General features: G+C 48.1%; 1 protein-coding gene across 1 annotated transcript in view; it reads left to right on the forward strand.

The window, feature by feature from the left end:
- Positions 1-1,676: 1,676 nt before the first annotated feature.
- Nep2 (Neprilysin 2) overlaps positions 1,677-25,207 on the forward strand; it is a 126,944-nt gene continuing 103,413 nt past the window's right edge. Inside the window, exon 1 of the mRNA XM_065427564.1 lies at positions 1,677-1,817. Within this exon, the coding sequence (XP_065283636.1) occupies positions 1,762-1,817 (56 nt within the window). The 5' untranslated portion in view covers positions 1,677-1,761. The remainder of the gene's footprint in view (positions 1,818-25,207) is intronic.

The following is a 25,207-nucleotide window of genomic DNA, read 5'->3' on the forward strand; positions in this document are numbered from 1 at the left end:
CGGGTAACGCACGAGATAATACACACTAAAAGAAAGCCTAAACGTATGCGAAAGGCTTGCAATTTCAGTCCTAGCATTGAAAGGAAACACGCCATTCATATTTTAAGTAAAAACCTCCCCCCCTCCCCGCCCCCCAATAGCGTGAAAATATCTAAAGATAAGTTCTATAACCCAACGCACCCGCCGTGGTCGCTTAGTGGCTATGGTGTTGGGCTGCTAAGCACGACGTCGCAGAATCGAATCCCGGTCACGGTGGCAGCATTTAGATGGGGATGAAATGCGAAAACACCCGTGTACTTAGATTTAGGTGCACGTCAGAGAACCACAGATGGTCCAAATTTTCGGAGTCCCCAACTACGGTGTGCTCCATAATCAGTTCGCGGTTTTGGCATCTAAAACATCATAATTTAATTTTATAACTCAACTCTGAAACAATTTCTCAAGGAAGCCTCAGACAAGTTTTGGGGGTACTTAAATCGAACTTCGTATGGCATGTGCCACCACAAAAGAGGGGGTGTTTAACTCCTTTCTTTCTTCAGTTTTTACCGTCGATGACGGTATCTTGCCTACCTTCAATGATTATTCGGACAGGCTTCCTATTCAAGGTATCAGGATTACCGATGAGGGCGTTTTGAATCTGTTGCTTGTCGTTAATACTAAAGAAAGCTTCGATCCTGACAAAATCCCCAATGAATTTCTTTGTAGATAAGCCGAATGAACATTCAAGCTTTTAGCGCTAATTTTCCTATCATCCATTACTAGTGGCTTGTTTCCCACTGCTTGGAAGTGCGCAAAAATTGTGCCCATACATAGAGGCGGTCAAACATCTGATACTAGCAACTACCTATCAATATCACTTACGAGTACCTGTACTAAACTACTATAGAGTATTTTATCAAAACACATGTTGACCTATTTAGATTAACATAACCAAATTTTTCCAGCTCAACATGGCTTTCGGAAAGAATTGTCCACCATCACTCAGCTCATTGAACTACCTTTCTAGCACAATGAATACCCACGGCAAAAATGATATAATATTCTTAGACTTTGCAAAGTCCTTTGATAAGGTGTTCCACAAAGAGATTTTGCTTAAAATCAATGTTACCTTCAAGAATTCTGCTCTTACCGGTTGGTTCAGTTGCTATCTAGCACCCAGGGAATAATATGTTTAACTGGGACATCAACTATCTAGTTTATAGTGTCTTAGGGTCTTGTTCCTGGTTTGTATAAGTGATCTACCAAAGACATCACTACCTAAATAAAAATGTTTGCCGACGGCTGCATAGACGCTTGCCGACGTAAAACTCCGTAATTTAAAAAGAGGTGCTGTCTCACGTGAGGACAGTGAAATTGGTGGAGCACTAGCACACATATTACATAGCTTTCGAGCCCTATCGGCATCGATAGTTTCTCTAATAGTCGACTTCCTCGGTGTGGGCGTTGTAGTTGCGAATTACCAGCTCGCGCGAGCCTCCACGTCTGCGAGGTCTCTTTAGTAGCGTGCATCTCGGGTCCCGCAAACGCGCGGCTGCTGGTCAGCTGCGGCTAGCGGCCGGTCGCCCATTAGCGCCACTGCACTGAACGGTGCCTTGCGTGCCGCCGCGTGGCCGCCTAGCGGAGCCACCAACGCGAGCGGGCAAGGGTGCCGGTCCGCGCGGTGGGCGAGGGGCGCTTTAAAAGACGGGCCGCGTGTCTCGGGCCCGCTGCAAACACAGCGCACGCACCGCCGAGCGGGGTGGCTTTTTCGGCGTCGCCGCGATGCCCGTCAGCGTGAGCCAGCTCACGCTCACCAGCGGCGACCTGGACAAGTTCCGGTGAGCGTTACTCTCCCTGTCTCTCTCCCGACTTGTCTTCTTCCCCCTCTCTGGTGCGCGCGGTGGAGCGGCGTGCCGCTGCCGTCAGCCGGCCGGCTCGAGATCGGTCGGCGGGTCGCGTGCGCGGTGCACTGTGTGTGCACAGCGACAGCTGCCCGGTCGGCGACGGCGGGTTCGGCGGGCAAGCGCGACCCCTTCGCAACGCGTCGCTCTCAACTGGCTGCGTAAACTGCTGGAGGCCGGCAATCACCGAGGAGAACGAGAAGCTCGGCGAACAAAGCTGAGCGGTAGATTACATGTGGTCAGGCGTACCGAGAGTGCACGGGCCGGCGCAGACTTTGCTTAGCTGCGTGGCTTTTTGCTGGGCAATGCATCTTTCAGCATGCACTTTCTTTTTGTTGGCATTTTTCTTCTGCTGTAAGTTCTTGAACAAGTAGAGGTAGAATAGCACACATGCGTAATGTGCAAACTTCTTCACGTAACACAATTTGCAGTAACAATAATTTTAGTAGCGATGGAACATTAGGTAAAAAAAGAAAAGAAAAAAGCAAGAAGACAGCTTGGTATATAGCTTCGCAGCTTAAAGAAAATTAGATTATGGGGTTTTACCTGCCAAAACCACTTTCTGATTATGAAGCACGCCGTAGTCGGGGACTCCGGAAATTTGGACCACCTGGGGTTCTTTAACGTGCACCTAAATCTAAGTACACGGGGCAGCTGAAACCACGACCTCTACTCGTCACGTGTGCGGTTCCCCAGTTGACCTGCACCCTTCGCGTACCCTCGTCCATCCTCAAGAACCTTCCTCTTTCGCGAGTGTGCGCGCATGTGACTCAAACCCAGCGTCGACCGGCGCCTCTCGCGACCACGGCGGTCTGGTCGGCAGTTAGTTCTCACTCGACGAGGCCTTAGCCTCCTGGCGGACTAGAGTGCCTTATTTGTGTCCATCGCGGTTAAGAAAAGAACAAAGGCAAATAAAAGAACAATGTTGCGAAACGCGTTGTTAGGCGAAGAACCCGCGCGCAACGGCGGTTTCCGCAACTCTCTCGGGCGCGCAGAGCGCAGTGAAGGAGAATAGTGCCGCCGTGCGTGGGGGCATTGTTCGCCGCCAAAGAGGTTGTGACGCCGCTGCTCTACGCGCAGGTTTCTGAGCGCACGCGCTCTTGCACGTGAAAAGAGAAGAAAGCGAACCTATGCATCATCGCGCATCGCGCTCTGAATGCCGCTGCACCGCGGGTACTCGTAAACACGCGTTGTTGGGGTGAAAGCAGCGGCGGGCTCAAATGCACGCCTCCACAATGCATGCCACATTGTTGTGAGAGCTCGAATGGAACGGGATACCGCCGGGTGCCCGATCTCCTCACGTGTTTGTAACTCTATAAAGAACACGTGCTCCGCCCCTGAAATATAAGAAATGGAAAGACGAAAGTATAGACGGCCAACGCGGGTTTCTATTCTGGTGTCTTTGTGGCTTAAATATTAGAGCTTGGAGGCGCTTGTTGCTATTATGCCAACTTAAAAAAAAAAGGAAATGAAAAAGGAGACAGTGTTGTCTGTATTTACGCACAGAGGCGTACAGGTACACTCAAAACAGCGAAAGTTACTAATCGTGGGGGGAGAGAGAGAGAAAAAAAATAAACCGCAGCATAAAAAACTGGCTTCGTTGAAAACGCCTTTGAATGTTCTACTGTTTTCCAACCTCTTCCCTAAATGTGACATTACGCCAGTCACTATTTGTTTCTTCGTCATTTTTCCAACGAGTATCACCATTTTCTTGTTGTATGCATAACAACGTACGTGTATAAAAAACGTACAGAAGTTGAAATCATTTTCTCTCCTGTACAGTTACTGCTATCTGCACAAGTTGCACAACAGACGTTGACTTCATCGCGTGTCCAGCGTGTGTAACCACCCTGGCGGCTCCATCAGAGCAGCGCGTCGGGTCGCGTGTCGGGCGTGCACTTCACCCCAAGGAAAGTGTCTGTGCCGCATCCTGAGAGCCAGGGACCTTCGACACTGCAGCGGGAAGCAGGTCGGCAGCGCGTCTTCGAAAATCCACCAGGAAGAAAGGTTCTGCCTCCCGACAGCCGCTTGCACACTCTGCTTGCACAATGAGAGCGCGGAGCCCTGCGAGCTTTGCGAGCCCCGACCGCGCGCAGCCCTTGTGCGGGTCCTTTCAGTTTCGGTTTTTCGAGGGACGCCATTTTGAATACGGCGCACACTGCTCGCTCGGGCATTCTCTTCTCCCTTGCGATCAATGGCGCCAGCTTCACGCACTAGCATGAAGTGAAATGACTAATGCGTCCTGTTGTCGCCTTTTTACGCACCAGTCGTAATTGACGCAAATTGGTGATCAGCCGCACGGCTTCCCCATCGAATCTTCATCGTGGTCACCTCTGCTCACTCCTTTTGGAATCCCGTAAGCTATAAGCTATACGGCGAAGTGGGAATGCATTGCGGAAAATCTCTCGAACCCCTGCGGAAGTTGCGGCACAAACACGCGGATTAAACGCTCGCTATACCTCGGCAGCGGCCTTCCTCGTTATGCGCGTGCACCTTATCGCATCTTGCATGTCTGTTGCCAGCAGCGGTCGTGAAGCTGCGACCGCGAATATTGGCGTTCTCCGCATTCACGGAGCACGTAAAGGTCCGGGGGAAACCGATTGTTGTTGTTTTGTCCGCGTCGTACGCTCGCGTATATTAAAGGCGCGCGCGCGCGCCGCCCAGCGCTGTTTGTTGGTTGCCGAGCTTTGGCACACAGCCTATCGGCCCTCGGGTGGCGACCCGCGGGGCAGCCGAGCGGCTGGCGTCATTCACTGCGTGGTGCGCAGCTGCTGTGCTGGATCCTCGCGGCGAGAGCGCTTCGGGCGACCGAGACAAGTGACTGCAAGCGGGTCAGCGACTGCGCCCGAGGGCCGCACTCTCTCCGCCGCGCCACAATGGAGCCAGAGAAGCCCTCGCGTCGAAAGAAAAGCCGGCCGACCATCGCCGCGCCTCTGCGAAGCGGTGTTTGTCGATTGTCGACGAGGGCAGCGCGCACCCCCTGGAACGCCTCTTGCGGGCCTCGTCTTGGGCGCCAACCACACGGAGCGCTTCCCAAACGCGCCTGGTGACACGTATAGGCCGGAGCGGAGTAGCCGGAGGGCCGCCCGTACACGGGCGACAGTTCGAGGCGGGCAAAGATAGAGACACCATTCGAGTTACCGTGGCAACGTTCGTATTGCGCACACACATATACTGATGGTTTTCAGTGTATGGTGTTTCCAGTAAAACTAGGCTGGTTCCACAACCGAAAGGAACTTACTTGCGTGACAAAAAAGCTGGTGTCCCGAAGAAGCTGAAGCGGTAGGTGTCGCCACAAGCAATTCGGTCTTAGGAAAAGCAAACCAGGTGGAACTGTTGTTGACAAACCTGCAACTGTGTCCTGTATGGCATACACGGTCAGACCTTCCGTCCAAGCGTAAAAACAGGCTTAGTTTGATACCGCAGTCTGCTGAAGTTGAAGGTGAAGTTTCTTGTAATCTTCTTAGATTACATTGCATCTTCACAATTTTAGGGAGCCAACAAAATTGCTAAAGGGTCCCGAACGATATTATTACGTGAAGGAACACTTTAAACGGCAACAATGGGTAACGAGGATATTTCAAGATTATTATAAAATCGCAAGTAGGAACCGACATAAACATGGGATATGGCATAACGTCATATGACCACTGTTATCTAACAATATACGCATAAGTTGTGTGACAAGTTGACGAAATTAATACAGAAGGAATTCATTATACAGGGTGTTTCAGCTAACTTTAGCTAGAGTTTAAATATATGCCGAAACTCTCTAAGACCACTGGACCAAACACATGTTGCTCACTTTTGTATGTAGCGTGTCACGATCTTCTTTTAATTTGCTTCATTAGATCAGCAGCCACTGCAGGGCGAAGTTATCCCTGTCCTCCGTCAACCGATTCACGATAGCGCCTGCGAATTTCTCAATTTCATCGCCTCACCTAGTCTTCTGGCGTCCTCGACTGCTCTTTCCTTTTCTTGGCACCCATTCTGTAACCCTAATGGTCCTACGGTTATCTAATCGGCGCATTACATTACATTAAATTGATTTTATTAGTCGTTATTACGCGAAGAGCTCTTTTCTGGAAAGTTAGAATGGATTTAAGGTGAGATTTGTACGCGCAAGCCATATAGCAATGCAGTAGTTTATGTGTGAATGAATAAACACATAAAAAATGTTAATTAATATTTCTGCTAGGAAATAGTGCCGACATTTTCAAAGAACATGCAATCCGTAAGAGGCCCTCTGAACAACGTTGCGTGCACGTAAATCAAATTTTAGGTGAGGGTCTATAACTACTCCCAGAAACACTGTGTGATTGGCATGATTTATTAAACAGTTGGACACGACATCATTATGCGCTAAGATTTACCGTCTTTCGGAGTTAAAAACGATAATGACAGTCTTCGTAGGATTAAGTGTGACGGCGTTAGTTTCGCACCAGCGATAAAGATTGTGGAGTTCAGTATTAACTTTGCTGATTAAGGAGGTTTCTTTACTATCTGATAATGGTAGATTAGAGTCATCCGCATAAAGTATCGCAATGGCCTTGACTAACTCCGAAGGCAAATCATTAACAAACAAAAGAAAAAGTAATGGTCCAAGACTGGAACCTTGTGGCACCACGATATTAATTGATTTAGAAGATGATTGTGACTCACCGACATGAACGATTTGTGTTCTACCATTTGAACAGCTGCTGAAAAGCGCTAGAGATTTTCCAATAAGTCCATATTGATCAAGTTTTCATTTAAGGATATCATGATTTAGAGAGTCAAACGCCCTTATGTACTGCCGCTGCGGGGGACCTTTAAGGTAATAAACTGAAACTGAAGTCAATAAAGACTCCTGCTACCGTTAAACGGGAATCGATCAATTTCCTAATGGTATCAACGAGCGTTGAAATTGCTGTTGTTGTCGAGCAATTTTTTTTCTGAAGCCAAACTGGACCGGACCGTGTGCGTCTGCAGGAATAGTGGAACTTAGAGCTCTTACAGGCTGCTTTTGCCCCATTCGCGACTCGGGAGTCGGATTTGAAATTTAGTGTGTCCGGCACATGGCTGTTTGGTTGAGGTGCAACAGGAAGAAGTATGTGGGGAGTTCCTTATACTGCGAGGTCAATCCTCCAAATTTAAAATAATACGAGCGAAGCTGGTAGACATTTCTTTATTGAAATGTAGAGAATCCTGCCGGCGTAGTACGTGCAGCCGCCCACATGCTACAGTGCCTAGGGAAGGGGATCGGGCACAGAAAAGCCCTAGGAGGAGACGGAGCGCGGATAAAAACAAAAGAAGGCAAGGAAATACGTGATAATGGTATGTACAGATGAGGTATTATTGATATACACAGGAGTGTTAACTAAGCCAATGTCTTGTAAGAATATGAAAAGAAAATTTAGAACTTGACGTTGGTTTGAAGAAGAAGGCGTATGACCTAGCATTCTTCCCAGATCCAGTAGTTCTTTGGAAGCAGAGCCCATTTTCTTGTGTTTGGTCAATGCAAGCGTCACAAGTTACTTTTTTCTTTATCCAGAGGGTGATTTGTGTCAGCATCAAAAAGATAGAATGATTCTTTATCACGAGTACTTGGCGCCGTATATGAAAATCTGCTTTTGTGTGCACCCACAAAGTGGTGGTTTTCTTTCCCACGTGGTCCACTACAGAGCTAGCACTCATCGGGTGTCATTTTACCGTGGGCTTTGTTCCACGACTTTCACATGATTAAGCGACTGCGGGTCACTGGATCGCAGACTTTGTCCTTTGTGCTAGTTCTCGCTGCTGCAGCTTCTCACGTAAAAACGACCAAGCGAGATCTATAGCGGGGAAATGCAGTACGTAGGCATGAACTTTCGTTGTTACAACAGAGACGGGCCGTATCTAAAAGCCACCGGACTGTTAGACCTTCCTTGAATAGGCAGCGCATGCTGTCGCATGTGCTTGCGCGTCACTAACTGGCACTTTCGGAAAGGCTCCCGTTGCTACCGTATACAGTGGAGGAGGAGACATACAAATGAGAATGGATCCCTTCTTCTCTGTGTGTCCCCTTTCCCTCTGCCTTCCAAGGGTAGCGTAGCAATACAGGAGCATTTTCCTCTCGCATTCTCGGACGTGGTGTAGTTGTCAAATAGAGTAACTCATTCTGCTGCACGCATAATTAAGTATATGGGCTGACGCTGTCCATCCAATGTTACCTAGTAAGCATATATTAATGTTTTTCCGCCCCCTCCCCCCAAAAATAAATAAAAACAATATCAAAGCGACAGGACAGGTTGCAATGCCACATAGAAAAGAAAAGCAGAATTCGAAATTTATAAGATGGGGAAAGCGCGTGCCTTTTCGAGTTGCGCAGGCGGCAAATTAAGTATTGCACCAAAGCAGCCTTATTTTCTTTTCTCTCTCGCTGTATTGCAGAGCTCGAAGCTTGTGTTTCTAGCACTTGCCGTTCATAATATGTCTCGCCTTAAATTTCTCCGAGCAACTGAGTTGAATGCTTTGAAGAGCGACGGCGCAGCGCCCAGACAATTTGCCCCACTCAACGCGTGCGTGCAGATTACTGTCACGCAGCGAGGTCCCAGTGCCGTGAAGCCCTGCACAGGAAGCGGGCCGCAATTGTTGCCTTGTTCAGGAAGAAAATGAAGGAAGCAAGTAATGAGGTAGAGGGGCCACACGCAGCACCCTTCCCTCAGCAGGCAGCGTGGAGATAATCAAAGCTAGTGAAGTTATGTCTTGCTGGCGGCGTTTGAGACGTCTGTCCCCAAATCAAGAGGATACACTACTTCGATTTTCAGATATGTCGGTGACGCTTCCGCGAAGTGCCACGTGAAAGCGCGGACGTGCTAGGACTTCAGTTGTACTTAATTCACTGTTAACCGGGGAACCTGTCTTTGTTCGCGTGTTATTCGTTGTGGCGCAAGAGTGGAGGTTCCTTTAACCTGATCCACTGTGGTCTTTGTTAACCCACTGGAAAGTGCTCCTGAGAGGATTTATATTTTTATGAAACAGTGCTAGAAATAAATTCCCGCGCAACTTTCTCGACCTAATTATGTGCCCTTTTAGGACAGCAGTGTCGCAGCGTGGAGGACAGGACACTCCCCGGAGGGACATGTATTCTGTACAAAGCCTGTGGCCAGGACCCTCGATCTTGAACCTCGGCGCACTTTGTCGTTTTGAAGTAGTGAGAATGCGCGCGGCTGAAGATCTACCTGCGCGCTGTCACACGCCGCTTGTACTGTGCGTTCTTGGTTTGAAAGCATGTGTGCGCCCTTTGGAAGCTTTTCAGCAGATCAATTTACCTTTTTATCCCTGCAAGGATTAGCATCTTTAAAAATAATTATTTGCTGTTACGATGTTAGACGCCTCTCACTGATCAGCTAAGCTCTGGAGGGCCGAGGCAATGAATTTAACAGCACTCACGGCATTCAACAGCAGGAGTTTAAGAGATAGGCGGGTGAGTTTCAAGGTGACCGAGTTCGAAGGGAAAACTATTAAAGGCGCTTCAGTGGTGAACATAGCAGCTGCACTGCAGTACAGCAGCACAATTTGCGTGATATACGTAGGCATTCTTTCAAAAAATGTAAAGTTCGCGTATAAAGTCGTAAAATGGGGAGTGGAAAACCTGTGCAGGAAAAGCAAGAAAGACTGGCGATTTTCTCTTCTCTTCCTTAGTTCTCTCACAGTACTCACGCAGTTTGTTTCCTCGGACGTTCCTTAAGCAACTCATCACGTCCAAGCGACCGGGGATCCGAGCGGCTGCCGGAAAGCGAATTGCCGAGTGCTCCCGTTAAAGGCACGCGGCGCGCAGAAGGAAGACGAGAACGAGAGGAAGCCGGTAGGGAGCGAAAACATGAAGGGTTTATTTGCGTAACAGCCGATTCAGCTCTTCGAACCCTAGCGTAACTTTCCATCACGAGCAGCGAACTTCCCGCGAGTCGTGCAGCGCAGCACCGGCGGCCCGCCGCACAGCTTCGGTGCGGTGCTCGCCGCTCTCGCTTGCCCGCCGTGCACAAGCGGCGCGTGCCCCAACAGCGGCCCGCGAGCACCACGCTCGAGGAAGCAAACGCACGTGGCCTAGATCGTGATTTCCGTCGCAGCCGCATCGCCCCCTCCCCCGTTCGTATACACACGCGATACACGAAGCGAGGGAGCCGCTTTCGGCGATGGATCGATTTCTGCGGATGCTTTGCCACAGCAACTGTCCTCACGACCGCGGAACGAAGGAGCTAAAGTTTTCCATATTCGGCAAAGACGCTCTACGCCTCTACGCATCGCGGCGTGCTATACCGACGGCGGTCGCTGCATCTGTCCACGCGACATGCAGCGCAGCCAGGATGACGCCGCCGTACCCGCAATCGCGCCGGGAGGAATCGCTGGCCGTGTTGCGCGGTGACATGTCGCACTACGTTCGCGGCGGCTGTTACGTGGTGGCTGTTAGCCAAATGCTTTTTTTTGCGTCCGCTGAATCTGAAAGTTTACTGTGCCGTAACGACGCTAACGGTGGGGCAGAGAGTGAGGGAAATGAGGTCGACCGGCTGGGAATGTCAGGTTGCCTACGCTATACACAAGGAAACTGAAGGTAGAGGCAAGAAAAAAAAGAAAAAAACTCCCGACCAGTTAATAAACACCAGGTAAGGCACAGCTTGTCTTGGTGGCTTCTCAAATACGTTATGTTCACACCTCTCAGACAGACTGTTGCATCCTTTAGAGCCAACAGAAGGTCGGGTCAGGCTGCCAATACGGTACGTTCCTATAATGGCATCATTTGGCTCCTTGGGAGAATGGCGTGAGATGACGAAGCGGGGACAGTTGCAGAGTACGCGTTCGACGTGTGTTTCAGATATGCAGCCGTCGCTTGTTCGAAATGCATAATTCCAAAATGAATAATCAATTATAATTTATATAAATAATTATGTATTTAAATATAAATAAGAAGATCCACTAAAGTCCCCATGGCAACTGTCCCTGGGAAGCCTCCTATTGCCTTTGAACACCTTTCCTTCGTTGTCCTTCCACCATCACAGCTGCCTTTCCGGACAGCAAACAACTTCTACCTCTAGATCAGACGAAAATTTCACATTGCTTGGAGAAGAGCTACAAACATGCCACAACGTTTATTCCTCTTTCCCTCTTTTTATTCCCCCTTACCACCAGTGCATAGGGTAGCAATCGGACGCTCGTCTGGTTGACCTTCCTGACTTTCCTCTCTTTGCTTCCTCTCACTCTGTCTCTCTCCATACCAGTCAGTTCTGCATGGCAAGCCGTTCAAGGTTATTGCAGGATGCGCTGCTCGCAGGCAACAAAACAACGACGCCCGAGCCTATCTTCGCTTTGTCTGCCAGCAATGTCTAACGTCCACGTCCGAGAACTTTTGCCTGTCCTGCGAGAAGTGGAATGTCTAGCACCACACGTTAATTGACTCCAGCAAAAGGACCTCGGGTTGTGGTGTTCATCACTGAAAGGCAAGAAGACGTAGACAAGAAAGGAAACAACACGAACCTCCTCACCACGATTATGGATCGGGGGCATGTTGTTAAGCCCTCCTCACTGATCTCTACATCTACATCAACGCTCTAAGTATTCTAGGCATTTGCTGTCATGTTCAACTTTCGCCGCATTTGTTCGAAGCGCCGAAGTGTCTTAGAGATAGCTTGGTTTTCTTTCTGAGGTACCTTATACCTGTTGATAACCTTTATACCACAGTTTTGAACAAATGACGCTACATCGAGAGGCCGCTGTGATCGATGGTCGATGATCTCGATAACTGTGCGGAAAGGTGAGCTTCACGATAGGTGATTGTCAAGTGCAGAGTGCGGCCGCCTTCTCCAAAACGTCAAATTGTTGTGGGAGTGAAGGATGGTGACAGGTGAAATAAATTCTTTTAGCTATTTAGCAGTCGCTGCCAAACGTGGGGCAGTCAAATGTGTTTAAAGAAAAAGACACGTGAAATCAAATATGCACATCGATGGCACGTGTGACGATCAGATAAACCTTTGTTTCTCTACCGGGCGACCTAGGTTCTCAAGGTGTAGTTTGTAGCCTTCGACAAGCGACAGTGGCACCAGAACATGCACGGAGACAGGCGTGAATAGTGGCTATACCTTCTGTACATGACATCGGATGCTCGAAGAAAGCTGGATCGGGTGAAATGCCAGCCGTTGCGACTGCTTCGGTTCCACCATTGCCGCGTTGCCATTCTACAAGCGCTATTCATTGCTGCCGTCAGTTCAGATCAAGTATTAACGCAGGACCATTTTTCGCACGGGTGTCCCGGGACCCTCCCGTGAGTACCTGTAACAGAACATGCATCGTCACTCGACCGTCGGGCTTCTTTTGATTCGCACATTAGAGTTGCACCCAGGGCTCCTGAAGGTACTCATATCGCCAGTGCTTGTGTGTTTGTCTGCTCTGGTTCTGTAATCAAGTAGTCTAATATACATTCTTAATGTATAACTATTCATACTTCTCGACACCGTGTTGCATGCATGCTACTCTGCCCGCTGTTACAAAGCGAACTCATCGGCCTTTTTCGTGTGAATTTAGCGCGCACGTTACGGGATCGGTTGGCGTGGCTTACCCTCTCAACATTTGTCACCTTGTCTTTTGGACTCTGCTAGTTGTCTCGATTTTAAGGCCGTTCGCTGTCGTATCTCGCCAGACATTCGTCACGAACCTGCTATAGTCACTGTGCGTAAGTGCAGCGCCCTGCGCCTAAGTCACACGATAACAAACTGGAGCGCGCGTCTCAAGACCGAAGGCGCCTCTTACGTGAACAAATGCACAACTTATTATTAATCAACGTCTGCAAAGAGGTGCAGTTGAGTATTTTGGATGCGAGTAGTGATTGCGGAAGCAAGATCGGATGAAACATAACCTGGGAGTGTTGCAGGACGGCCAGGATGATTGGCACTTAAAATGCTATCAGTGCCAGAGTTTTCGGCTATAGAGACTCTTGCAGGCTATCGCTAAGTTTGCAACATCGGATAAGTGAGGCAAGATGCTTCGGGAAGAGCAAATCGGCAGGGCGCAGTAAAACTGGCCCGTCGGGCTGTTTTCACGCACTCGCGGCTCTGTTATGCGTCGCTTTCTCGAAGGACCACCGCCGGCTCTTGCATCCGAATCGGACGCTTTCAGCCTCGCTTCCTCTGTGCGCGGGGAGTCCTCCTCTGCGGCCATCGGCGCGTCACTGCGTCATCAGTATTCACAGGGCGCACTCGTCGCCCCGGCGCGGACCAGACCGTACAGTGGCCTGCATTCGGCGAGATTAAACCTGATCTTCGCCAGGGTCCGCACGTCTTTATTTTCCCTCCGCTGTAAGGTTGCTCAATACAAACAGAGAGCGGCGCCTTGCCTTCGTGCGGGAGAAGCCAGCGATGCGCTAGGCCCCGCCGCTTCTTCTGTTCGCGTCTCGCTAAATGGAGGCGGAGCACGAGCGGTCCTTGACGATTTTGTCGTGGACGATGACCGAATCAATTTCCTCTGAATAACCTCTCCGTTGTTTCCTACCAATCTGTTTTCATTTTTGTAAATCCACCATGGCTTTCTTCCTTCCTTTCTTTTTGAAAACACTTCGTGCATCCTGAGCCCGCCACGGTTTGCTTACATAAGTGAATGCTGCATCTGGGGCTCGTGCACCGCCCATGTGAAGTCTTTGTCAAAAGAAAAGAAGCAACTGCGCGGCCCTATGACCGAAGCTGGCTCAGGGGCGTCTATAGTTGATCTCCTCTCGCAACAGCACTGCTCGGATATACCGCCATCATCCTCCAGATCTCCGCAGCGCCAGGAGTTCCATGGCGTTATACAATATTTGGCAACTCTTATCCTGCTAGTGGCATCGTTTTTACAGGGAAGCTGTATATGGCTAGGATCCCAGGATTCTTTCGCGTCCGTCGACAGAAAACTATCGTCAGCAATGGCTCATACCCCCGTAAGCAATAAAAAAATGCAGTGCCTTCTACCCCCCGTAAGGCAGAGGCTACAAACACTCAGCGAAGTTAAGCGAACAGTGCATACATTCTTTGGAATTGCGCATACAACATACAGAACAGCGTACGTTTCTATAAGGACCGAGCTAAAAACAAGCATCCGAACCACATAATTGATGATAAGGCGCTCGTGATAGCAAACGGAAGCACGTAGCTAAAATCTGTACCCACTGTTGCTATATGACCCTCAATCATATCACCTGTTGATTTGTTCTTTTCTAGTGTCATTCCTTTTGTATGAAATAAAATCGGTACCCACTCCTGCTATGTCTCGAAATAGAGACAGCAGTATATGTAAACAATAATAAAAATAAAGTACATTTCCTCGGTAAAGATTACTGTTGCGCAAGCTGCCGCGGCGACGCCAGCTTGCGACGTGAGGTGTGACGTCCCTAGCCTTTCGTATATACCACAAGGCCGATTCAAATAGGTCGCGAAGCTTCGGGCGAAAAGCGGTTCAGTACAGATTGTCACCGACATCAGCATGGGGGGTTATGGGAGCAGCGATCGAAGCGCGACTATGTTTGGAGGGAACAAACATTGGGAAAGAAAAACGCCTTCTTCAATTCAAACGAGACAGAGTTAGATTCATTCAACGAAAATAAAATTCCTAGTCAATTTTATATATTCGTGATGAGTTAAATAAATACGTTTAATTTTGTTATTAATAAATGCATTTCTTTTCAGCGCCCATCGCTACAGGGGGCGTTGACGCCACTATCACTCGCAGTGCAATGCACGTCTTGAAATGGGCAGAAGGGCGCACTCGTATCACCTGTCGAAATACGCCCCCCTCACAATTTGTGCTTTCTTGCTTGTCGAAGTTTGTCTGAATTTGGTGACGCGGGTAGCTTCATTGCTTCTTAATCTGTTCAGTCAAAAGTAGTGAGTTACGACCGCCAAATAATTGTGTAGTTGTTTTCGTGCGACTGCGCTGGCCGACGGACTTGGCATCCGACAATAGGATCAGCACTCTACACCTAAAGCTTTCGTCGGCCTCCAAAGAAAGTATGTTCTGCGCAGGGATGCGATTTCGACAACCGTATGGCTGGCCTTTTCCTGCATCGCTTTCCACGCTGAAAGCTCGAAACGCCCATAAAGTCGAATGGCGGGGCATTTGAATATATAGCTCCAAAGGAAGAACAACAAAACGAATTTCGCGCCTTCGAAAACAAAATGACGTCACTTCTGCTTTTAACGGACATGGCGTCACGTTATTTTTTTTTCCGCCGGAAGTGTTCCCACCACATACAGATGGCGCTAAGCCCCATGAACCGGCGATGGACCGCCATGTTTTGAACGTATGGGCTCCTATGGAAGCTTCGCTACCAGATACATTTACCTTGTATACCAGCCTAGCAGCTGATTTCAATGTTGTCGTAGCAACGCTATGGGTCGACGGCGTGCTGTCAAAATTACCATTACTCCCATTACTCTAAAATAGCTCTACTACGGTTATGCTAAAGTCACAAAGCATTACATAGCCCCCTCAGCTGTTGTAGTGGTTGTTTTCAATAGCTATGCTAGGCATCCACTTTCTCAGGGCCGGGATGGCGGGTTGTTGTGATAAAGGCTATGTGGGCTAGTTTCTGTTCTTGCACCTACTTTTGGTTTTAAATCCGTAAGCATTTCTATGCCTAACCAACGAGGAAACCCGTCCGTCCTCACGTATGACGAATCGCTGTAAAGGAATTGATACACAAAACAAAATAAATTCGAAAGGTAAAACGTTGGCGGTGGTCAGTCTCGAACGTACGACTCCATGCTCAGAAGCCGAGTGTCTTAGCCATTGAACTAAACACCCACATTTCTTTTCCTTACATGGTATTTATTGCATCATGTATATGCGAGAATCGTACTATACGCGAGAAACGTGCAAGCACTAGCCAACACATCTCGTATTCATGGCCTAGGAAGGACCCATAAATCGCGTTAAGCACACCATACACCACGCAAGAACTACAACTAGCTTTGAACTTAAAAAGTGGCAATCACAAGCAACTTATCAAGAAATGGTATCTGTCTGGCTGAAAACCTGTACAGTCATGCATGTCTTTCAAGTGTCCAATCATCTGAGAATACTGAAATTATCCACTGTGAATTGTCGCCTTTGCGATGTACCCGAGACTATAGAACATTGCTTCGCGAGTTGTAAAGTTGCAATATTATTTTTTGATGTCCTTCAAAGAATTCTTAAGAAAGACTTCACTTTAAATCAGCCTACCGTCCGATACTTCATTGCACCTCACGGTGAAGACGTGCCATTTGATATGTTTTTCCTAATTGGACTACATTGCTTATAGAAGACACGCATGTTAGACCGAAACGCTGAACCCATTGGAATAAACGCACACACTTGCAAAAGGAGAATATATCGGAGCCGTATGAATGTGTTGTAACGGCGGTGACAAATGTCAAAGGAGAACAGTTGCTGTGAAGGCTTTGTTGGAAGATTTAGTGATGGTGGAAGAAAATGTATCTGCATAAGACCATGGCTTGGAGCATGTAGACATCAGGCAAATTCCGACTTTGCGAAAATTTAATGCCAAACAAGCCACATCTCCGATGCGCTTCGCTGTTCGCGGGATGCGCCTTCCGTTTGGGCGTTCCTTCACGGACCGATATGCCACCGATCTCTGAGGGCTGTTAGGATCGGCCTGCCGAGACGCGCACCTGCAAGTTTACTCAGCCAGCTGCAGCTGCGAGCGTTAAGAGCTTCCCCGAAGAGAACCATAGAAGCCTACCAAAATTGCTGCGGTGACTCATTTCGTAGGGACCTCGAGGTGCCGCTTTAACATCCCTCGGCACCATTAAGACTAAACGCGATCGGCGGACCAACTATTGTTACTGAACCCGCCACCCCCGACCTGGTCTGCTGTGAGCAAGGGAGTTTCCGAAGGAATGTATCTGGCGGCAACTCCGCACGCGCCTTTCAAGACGCAAGACAATGGAGAACCGAGGTCACGCGGCGGGGGTCAGCTTGGGGAATAAGAGGCGCCTCCTTTGGACAAGAAATAAGCCCCGACTTCTGCGAAGCCCGTCTGGCTTCGGTGGGGGCAGTAAAAGCTGTGCGTACGTGTGTGTAAGCCCTCCCCCCTCAAAGGCGGCTCGGCTGTGATTCCTCGAACGTTTCCCTCACCTAGGGATCTAGGGAGCACGGAGTGTGTATAGGCGGCTGTTTTGTCGCTGCTAGTGTGTGTTCGTCATCGTGCTCTGTGATCGTGCTCGTGAGCTGCGTGCTCGTCAGTGTGTTTGGAGCTTCGTGCTCGTATGCTGTATGCTTCGTGTTGCGTGCTCCATTTGGGAGTCACGCTCGACTGTCGAATGTATGTCTTATTTAAAATGTAAATACTGTAAATAAACCCTGTACGCCTAGTTCCTCCCAAGTTCCTCCCTACGACCTGCAACCCTTACAACTGGTGGCAGCGGCGAGATCGTCCGACAACTCTTACAGGGCTCATGCGCTTCGCATCGCGCAACACTGACACATAACCAGTCGCTGAGTTGATAAAGATGATAAGGAGTGATTAGGGGTTTCATGGGTCTCATCATGGTTGATAATGGTTCGACGCGGATGGATAAGGCGCTAAAGAGCGATAAATACTTATAATTATCGGAGCAATTTTGATAAGGTTGATAAGGACTGATAACAGTTGGTAAGGATCGGATTATGTCCGGTAACGCTGATAAGGACAGAAAAAGGTTGGTAAGGTCGGATCGAGTGCGATAAGGCTAATAACGACCGATAAGGGTCGATAAGGGTCGGATCCAGTCTGATAAGGTTGATAACGACCGAGAGCGGTAGATAAGTGTTTATATTGGTGGGATCAAGTTTCATAAGATTGATAATGACACTGGGCTGCATGGAGATGAGCAAGTGGCAAAATGCTTACGCATACTCAGACAACTCCAATGGAGTTTCTGCGTGGATTTTTCAGTTCTGGTATTGAGGTTAGCTAGTTCGCTGTTAATTTGCCTGATTTCTGGCGCTGTGGCTACTTGAAAACAAGCGAACAAAGAAAGAAAACGGCAACACTTGTGCGCCTCGACTATGCTAATGACTTGTATGCTGCAAAGCAAAATCATGAAGCGTTTAAGTTAGTCATTCGAGCATTTGCAGGGAAACGTGTCCAAAAATTTGTGACATTGTCCCCTTCGGCAATCTGTTGAACTTCTGCGCAATAGACCAGCATAACTTATTAAAAATTTTATTTCGAAAGATTCGCAAAGTTTCAACAAGTTTTAAATAGCAGCATTGTGAGGGCACTTCCTTCATACGCATTTACGGCAGTTGGATCTTACGTCGCTCTGCTTTAAAACGACGTTTTGATCAGGACTAAAACATTGCTATAACGCGGTAATAAGCGTCGACTAAGTGTCATAAATGCATGTTATTTGAAGAAAATATCCTCTTAACGCTGCCAACCAAAACTTGTTGAAACTACGTCAATATTATGAAATACAATTTTTCGGAGTGCCGCCCATTGAATTACTCTGGTGTGTTGCAGCAAACTTCAACAGATTGCCAAAGGGGCAATGTCCAAAATTCCTGGGTATTTGACGGGTTCAGTTTGCTGTTAAGCAGGAAGTGTCCTTTTGTGAAGTTGTCGTTCTGAAATAAATACTGCTGGTTTCAATTGACGGTACGTTCGGTTAAAAACGCATGAACGAAATGTAGCAGTCGGCGAAAATGGACGGTGTAACTTTCGAAAATGGAAAGTGTAACTTTCGAACAACACATGTCATGGACTGCGCATGTTGAAACAGTGCTTTCCAGTACATCCAGGATCTCGGGCATTCTGTCAAGGGTGCGTTTTTCATTACCAAAAACAGTCAAACTTCTCATCTAGAAATCTTTGTTTTTATCTCATATAAGCTACTGTCATCTTGTTTGGGGCACGACGCCTCTGACAAATATCCGTAAATTACGTATAATACGGGAAAAGGCCATATATGACAGGACGGACGTGACGGGCACACGCGATCAAGAGGAGGAGGGTGGACGTTCCGTGTGTTCAAAGGGCAAGGTCTAAAGGAGGCAGTGCAGAAGAAGAATTCAGCACTTTCTGCGGCAGTGCGAGCAAAGATGTGAAGGAATTGACGTTAGTAGTTCTGCGTAAACCCGCGAAGTGGAGAGGAGTAATTAATAAAGGAAAAATCAGACATCCACCCTTTCGTAGCAATCGCTACAAAGGAAACCCATAAGGGTTCCTCTAAAGAAAAGCCTCGCAGTGGATGAAAAATTCGTCCTGGTCCGGGACACGAACCCGGGACCACCGCCTTGACCGGGCAGCCGCTCCACCATCTGAGCTAACCATGTGGGTAGCAGATGGGTTTCCTAGCGTATGGGTTTCCTTTGTAACAATTGCTACGAACGGGTGGATGTCTGATTTTCCCTTTATTAATTACTCCTATTCACCTTGCGGGTTTCTGCAGGACTACTACGTCAATCTCTTGCCTGTGCTTCGAGTTGTTGACAAATTCGACTTCGCTCTGCCATCTGCTAGCCGCCTGGTTAGCTCAGATGGTAGAGCGGCTGCCCCGGAAAGGCGATGGTCCCATGTTCGAGTCCCGGACCAGGGCGAATTTTTCTTCAACATTGAGGCTTTTGTTTCGAGGTACCCGTATGGGTTTTCTTTGTAGCAATTGCTACGGATGGGTGGATGTCTGATTTTCTCTTTATTAATGTAAGGGAATTGGAAATGAAAATCTTTGTACACGCGTGAAAGGAAAACTAGCAGCTATAAACCGCAGCTATTATGAAATAATCGCGTTGAAGTGGCACGTGCTTCAGCTAATTCAGGCTTTTTACATACGCATATTTACATAATACAAGTCAAAATTTATGCTGGTTACACCCTATAGTATGTTTCTGATAGCCGGACTTGGTGTAAATGTTTCCTTACATGAACATTCCTCCACCCTTCGGGCTTCTTTACAACAAATTTGCCATATTCATTGGCCCTGAGTTATCGATGAATTCGTCCTCGCTCTGCGATCCTCTTGCCTTCTGGCTAGCTCAGATGGTAGAGCGACTGCCCCGAGAATGAGCGCCTGCCGGGTTCGATTCCCGGACCAGGACGAATTTTTCTTCAACTGCGAAGCTCTTTTGAATTGAAGCCCGTGTGGCTTCCTTGATATATAGCTTCGTGCTACACTCGGGTAGGTGACATTTTTTTCTCTCATGAACCTTCCTGCTCCTTGCGGGCGCTTCCGAAGAGCTGATTTGTCATATTCAATGCGTTAATGACCTAACTCCTGGTAGTATGGGAGAGGCGCAATGGCTAACGGTGTGGAGCTACTGACCGTGGAGTAAGAGCAAACGAGACTCAAGGACGTATTGTTGAGTTCAGTGCCTGAAGAATAGCTTATGCGGGCAGAGGTTGCGCCTGCACTGAACGAAAGAAAAAGCACCGAACTAAGCGGAATGAATAGCGAAGAATGAGAAGGTGGTGTAATACGGCTGCATCATTTTATGGGACTTCGTCAGGAAGCCTTGCTATGATAGACGCATTCAAAGTGACTATAAAGAGAAAGCGTAACTGGCCGCGTGGGCTATAGTACAACGGAAACTTGATACAAAGGAACTAGGCTTACCATAGGCTATGCAGATATTAGAGTCAATCCTGAATTTCGAGAGAAGACAAACATCGGATTACAACTGTTTGTATTCATGCCCGTGAAGTCTGCTACACATGAAACCTTTGACCTGAGGCGAATAATGGGCATGTTCGGATAAATGCAACAACAGGCTATGCACTTAATTTGAAGTACTTGCATAACGCTTGTGGCACGTCTTTAAGGCGGGAATCCTGGAACAACCTTTGAGGGAGTAGGTTCCCAAGGAAATGTGTCGGGCCGATCAAGAAAACAAACAGTGAAGCAACGACGGAAGTTTACAATTTACTCGGCGAAAATTTAAGCTCGAAGGTGATAGTGGCCTTCAGATAAGTTCCGCACTGAGCACTTGCCTGTTTAACACTATGGTGCAGGGGTTAGGAGGAAAATTGTTCGGCAATGAGACTTTGGAACGTCGTCCACATAAAATTGGCTTTCGTGCGGCATCTACGTTCTGGAGCGATCGGAACACGGCAGGTCTCTTTCGAAAAAAAAAAAAGGTTGCAGGACCACCATAAGCAAAACGGAGCATATCGCCTGTAGCATGGTTACTGAATGTAGCCGCTGGTAGCCATATGGGATCGAGTGGCAGAAATATAAATACTAAATGTATGCGTAGTGTGACAAGGTACGCTAGTGTTTGTAGTACCTGCAACCGCGGAACTATTAAAGTCGCGAACGCCGCAGCTAAGGTTCTCGAGGAAACAGAGGCATGATTCGGTGATGTAATCACAAAAGATGAAAACGATACTGACGAAGAGGCTATGACGATTGATTGTGGTACGAAGTGGAAAAGTAATCCACCTAAAACGACAATGGAGGTGAAGATATCAACGTTACGGAGGTCAGGAGCGCTTCAGGGATTGACATGACGATATTGAGGGAGCTCATCAAAAACGTAAACTTCATATGGAACCGGGCATGCGAGCTGTCTGTAGAAGAGAGTCAATGAGAAGGCAGTGGATGAACTCAAAGACTTCTTTGTCTTATTAAAGACCTAATTTCGTATTTTTTAGCCTTCGGCTATTTGTAGACATTGGGAAGAATTGTGGATAAAAGTTAATGGAGAATACCTTAGTAACTTGCGATTCGCTGATGATATTGCCTTGTTTAGTATCTCAGGGGACCAATTGCAATGCATGCTCAATGACCTGGAGAGGCAAAGCAGAAGAGTGGGTCTAAAAAATGAATCTGCAGAAAACTAAAGTAATGTGTAACAGTCTCGGAAGAGAACAGCAATTTACAATAGGTAGCGAGGCACTGGAAGTGGTAAGGGAATACATCTACTTAGGGCAGGTAGTGACGGCGGATCCGGATCATGAGACGGAAATAATCAGAAGAATAAGAATGGGCTGGAGTGCGTTTGGCAGGCATTCTCAGATCATGAACAGCAGGTTGCCATTATCCCTCAAGAGAAAAGTCTATAATAGCTGTGTCTTACCAGTACTCACCTACGGGGCAGAAACCTGGAGGCTTACGAAAAGGGTTCTACTCAAATTGAGGACGACGCAACGAGCTATGGAAAGAAGAATGATAGGTGTAACGTTAAGGGATAAGAAAAGAGCAGATTGGGTGAGGGAACAAACGCGAGTTAATGACATCTTAGTTGAAATCAAGAAAAAGAAATGGGCATGGGCTGGACATGTAATGAGGAGGGAAGATAACCGATGGTCATTAAGGGTTACGGACTGGATTCCAAGGGAAGGGAAGCGTAGCAGGGGGCGGCAGAAAGTTAGGTGGGCGGATGAGATTAAGAAGTTTGCAGGGACGACATGGCCACAGTTAGTGCATGACCGGGGTTGTTGGAGAAATATGGGAGAGGCCTTTGCCCTGCAGTGGGCGTAACCAGGCTGATGATGATGATGATGATGATGATGATTTGTAGACAATATTGCGAGGCTATAATTCTAGCGTGTTTGTACTCGGTCTATAGTGTGCGTTGATAACTGCGTGTGAACTCTGTGTACTGGCCAAACATACTTTTGCAAAGACAGAAACCGGCGTATAAGAATACTGTTTTTGATTGCGAACACTTCTTTCAAATTCGGTCCCTCTTTAGGTGGTGCCTTGTTCTCCTACCCAAGCACCGTTTTCTTTTAGTAGTTAAGATTACGGTGCACAAACGGTTGCTTTAAAAGTCATTGTTCTCTTATGTTGTGACATCGGGTGCATACGAAAGCAAACGAGAAGAGAAAATAATAATGAAAGTGTCGCTGCCGGTAAAACCCTGATGCGCATGCGTGCCTAATTAATACGGCTGAACAAGCCATCAAGAGTTAAAAATTTTTGTCGATGCTTCCAAAAGCTGACAGTATACAGGGAACTGAACCGAGCGATGTTGTAATAACAAACGAAGTGCGTCTTGTCCTGGCGCATCCTCCCGGGAGGAAAGAAGGCAGCTCATATGCGGGCACCATGCGGCGAGGCCGCTTTCGAACCGCCGGGAGCTCCTTCCCGCTTCCCTCCTGCTCGCGCTGTTGCCGCCGTTGCACCCTTTTGCGCCGATCCTGGCGCGCCGCCGCGGTTGGCGCGGCAACGCGCCGTTTGTTCGCCGGTCGCATCGGCGAGAGCAGGAGCACGCGCTGCGCGGATTAAGCGCGGATTAAGGAGCCCGCTCGGGGATTAATTAGCTCCCTGGCAGCAGGCTCGAGAGGCGGCGCCGCTGTGCCGGCCTTGCCCGGGACCCTTTCTCGGGCGAGTGGTGCGGCGCGGGCAACCTCGACGGGGCTTGCGTCGCTGGCCGCTTGCTGCCGAGCGGACTCGAAAAGCCCCTCGAACGCGTCAGCGATATGACCGGGAAAGAAGGCGTGGCACTTGCGAACGGGAAGCTCTGGAGGTGGTGAGAGTGCGTTCGAGGAACAGAGAAAGGGTGGTATCCTCAGAGTACAGGACACAGCGTTCAAGACTGAGTGGTCTTGCTCTTGCTGATAGCAGAAACGGTATTTCAAAGCCGTTTACTTAAAGTATGCAAAAGAGGGAGGGAAATGGATAAATAGAGAGAGAGTGTGATTGTGCAGAGGAAGAGGCGCTATTTTCTGAAGAAAGAAAATTGTGCTGGAACCATCGACGTTAATTGTCTTTCCAAGCGAATAGCCCGAACGTGCGAGCGAACAAACTAGCGAACGAGGGAGAGAGAGAAAACGAACGTCTTCCTTGCCGACTCGACCACCTTTCGTTGACTGCGCATACGCAGTTGTTCACAAGATTCCGCTCAAGTGCAAACGCTGCTATATTGGCCAAACAGGCCGATGCTTGAATGGCCTCCTGAGAGAGAATGCGTACTCACTGAAGGGGTCTTTACCGAGTCAATTAGCCCGTCACTGCAACGAATGCGACTGCCAACCTATCTTTGAGCAATGCACAACATTAGGTATATATACAGAGAAGAGAACACGTGAGACTTGTGAAGCGTTTTGTGTCCAATCGCATGGAAACACCCGATTCAGTGTACCCTCTGTTTCTCTCAGTAGCTGTGAGATTAGCTATTCGTTAAAAACGGGACAGCCTGCTATGACGACGCACGTGTTGTGATGATTTCGTTCCTATCCCACCGAAGATACCGTGTTTTTGTTCGTTTTCTGCGCTGAGCCTGTGTTTTATGTATATTGCATTCCCCCCGATAGACCAGTGGTTGTTAGTTCATCGCCTTGTCTGTCGTCTTCACTTCGTCTCATCCAAGCGCGGTTTGTTCCCGTCCTAACGATGTACGAGCCAGCCAAGAACATCACACTCCTGTAGACTTAACTCATCACCCGCCGCGGTGTCTCAATATGCCTGTTCGGCCGCTGCAGATTGCGAGATTCGCCGATGTCGTCGATGTCGTCATCTTGTTGTACAGCTGCAGTACGGTGAAAAGCTGCGCTTTATTTCGATCCGCTTATCTGCAGCAGCAGAGTGGAAGCTGTGAACAGGACTAGAAAATGGCATACGTGACGTCATGGGAATACACCCTATATTGGGGAGCCCGTTCAACAATTAATTTTCCTCTGAGAACTTGTTTGATAGCTGTCATATCGATCCCATTTATTTTTTTCCCTCTTAATAAAGCTTTAAGGCGTTGTAATCCTTCTGTTTTAATCTTTCGCAACATTTTCTCGATCTCGTCGCTGGAGCGTGCTTTGCGTTGCGAAACGGAACATAATACCAGTATTTTCCGTTTTCATTCTATGGTCGTGATTGCATTGACGAGACGAAATGTAAGCCTCAGAGACGATAAAAGCGCGGCATGGGCAAATTATTTATTTTTGTCCCGGGATCCGTTCCTGGAAATTATATCGCGCAACCGTGCGCTGTTGCGCACGATCTCTTCTCGGGAACTTCCACTGCTGTCCGCGAATGTCGCCGTCGGGCTCAGCTTCGCTATAGGCTCGGAAAACGAATTGTTCCGATTTGTGACCATGGGACTTGTTGCATACAGCAACTATTGGGCCCATCAAGCAACCTTGGCATCAGGTTTCTGCTTGAAAAATTCGTTATACAGGTTAGGCAATGAAAAAGAAAGAATAGGTTAGCTTTTGAAGCTTACCTTATTTTGATCCAACGAAACATATTAAGAATTTAAGCAGCTGTCATATTTCCGTGCCGTCTAACTGGCTTAACAGATTATTCAAGTTAACTCTCTCCTTTCCTGCCCTTTCCCAATGAAAATGAAAGCAAAGAAAATACTTGCTAAGCAGCTTTCTGCATCCCTTCTTTCTGGAAAGGATGCTTGCGGGAGTATTTAGGGCCACT

This window comes from Dermacentor albipictus, chromosome 2 (genome assembly GCF_038994185.2).
Source record: "Dermacentor albipictus isolate Rhodes 1998 colony chromosome 2, USDA_Dalb.pri_finalv2, whole genome shotgun sequence".
NCBI lineage: Eukaryota > Metazoa > Arthropoda > Arachnida > Ixodida > Ixodidae > Dermacentor > Dermacentor albipictus.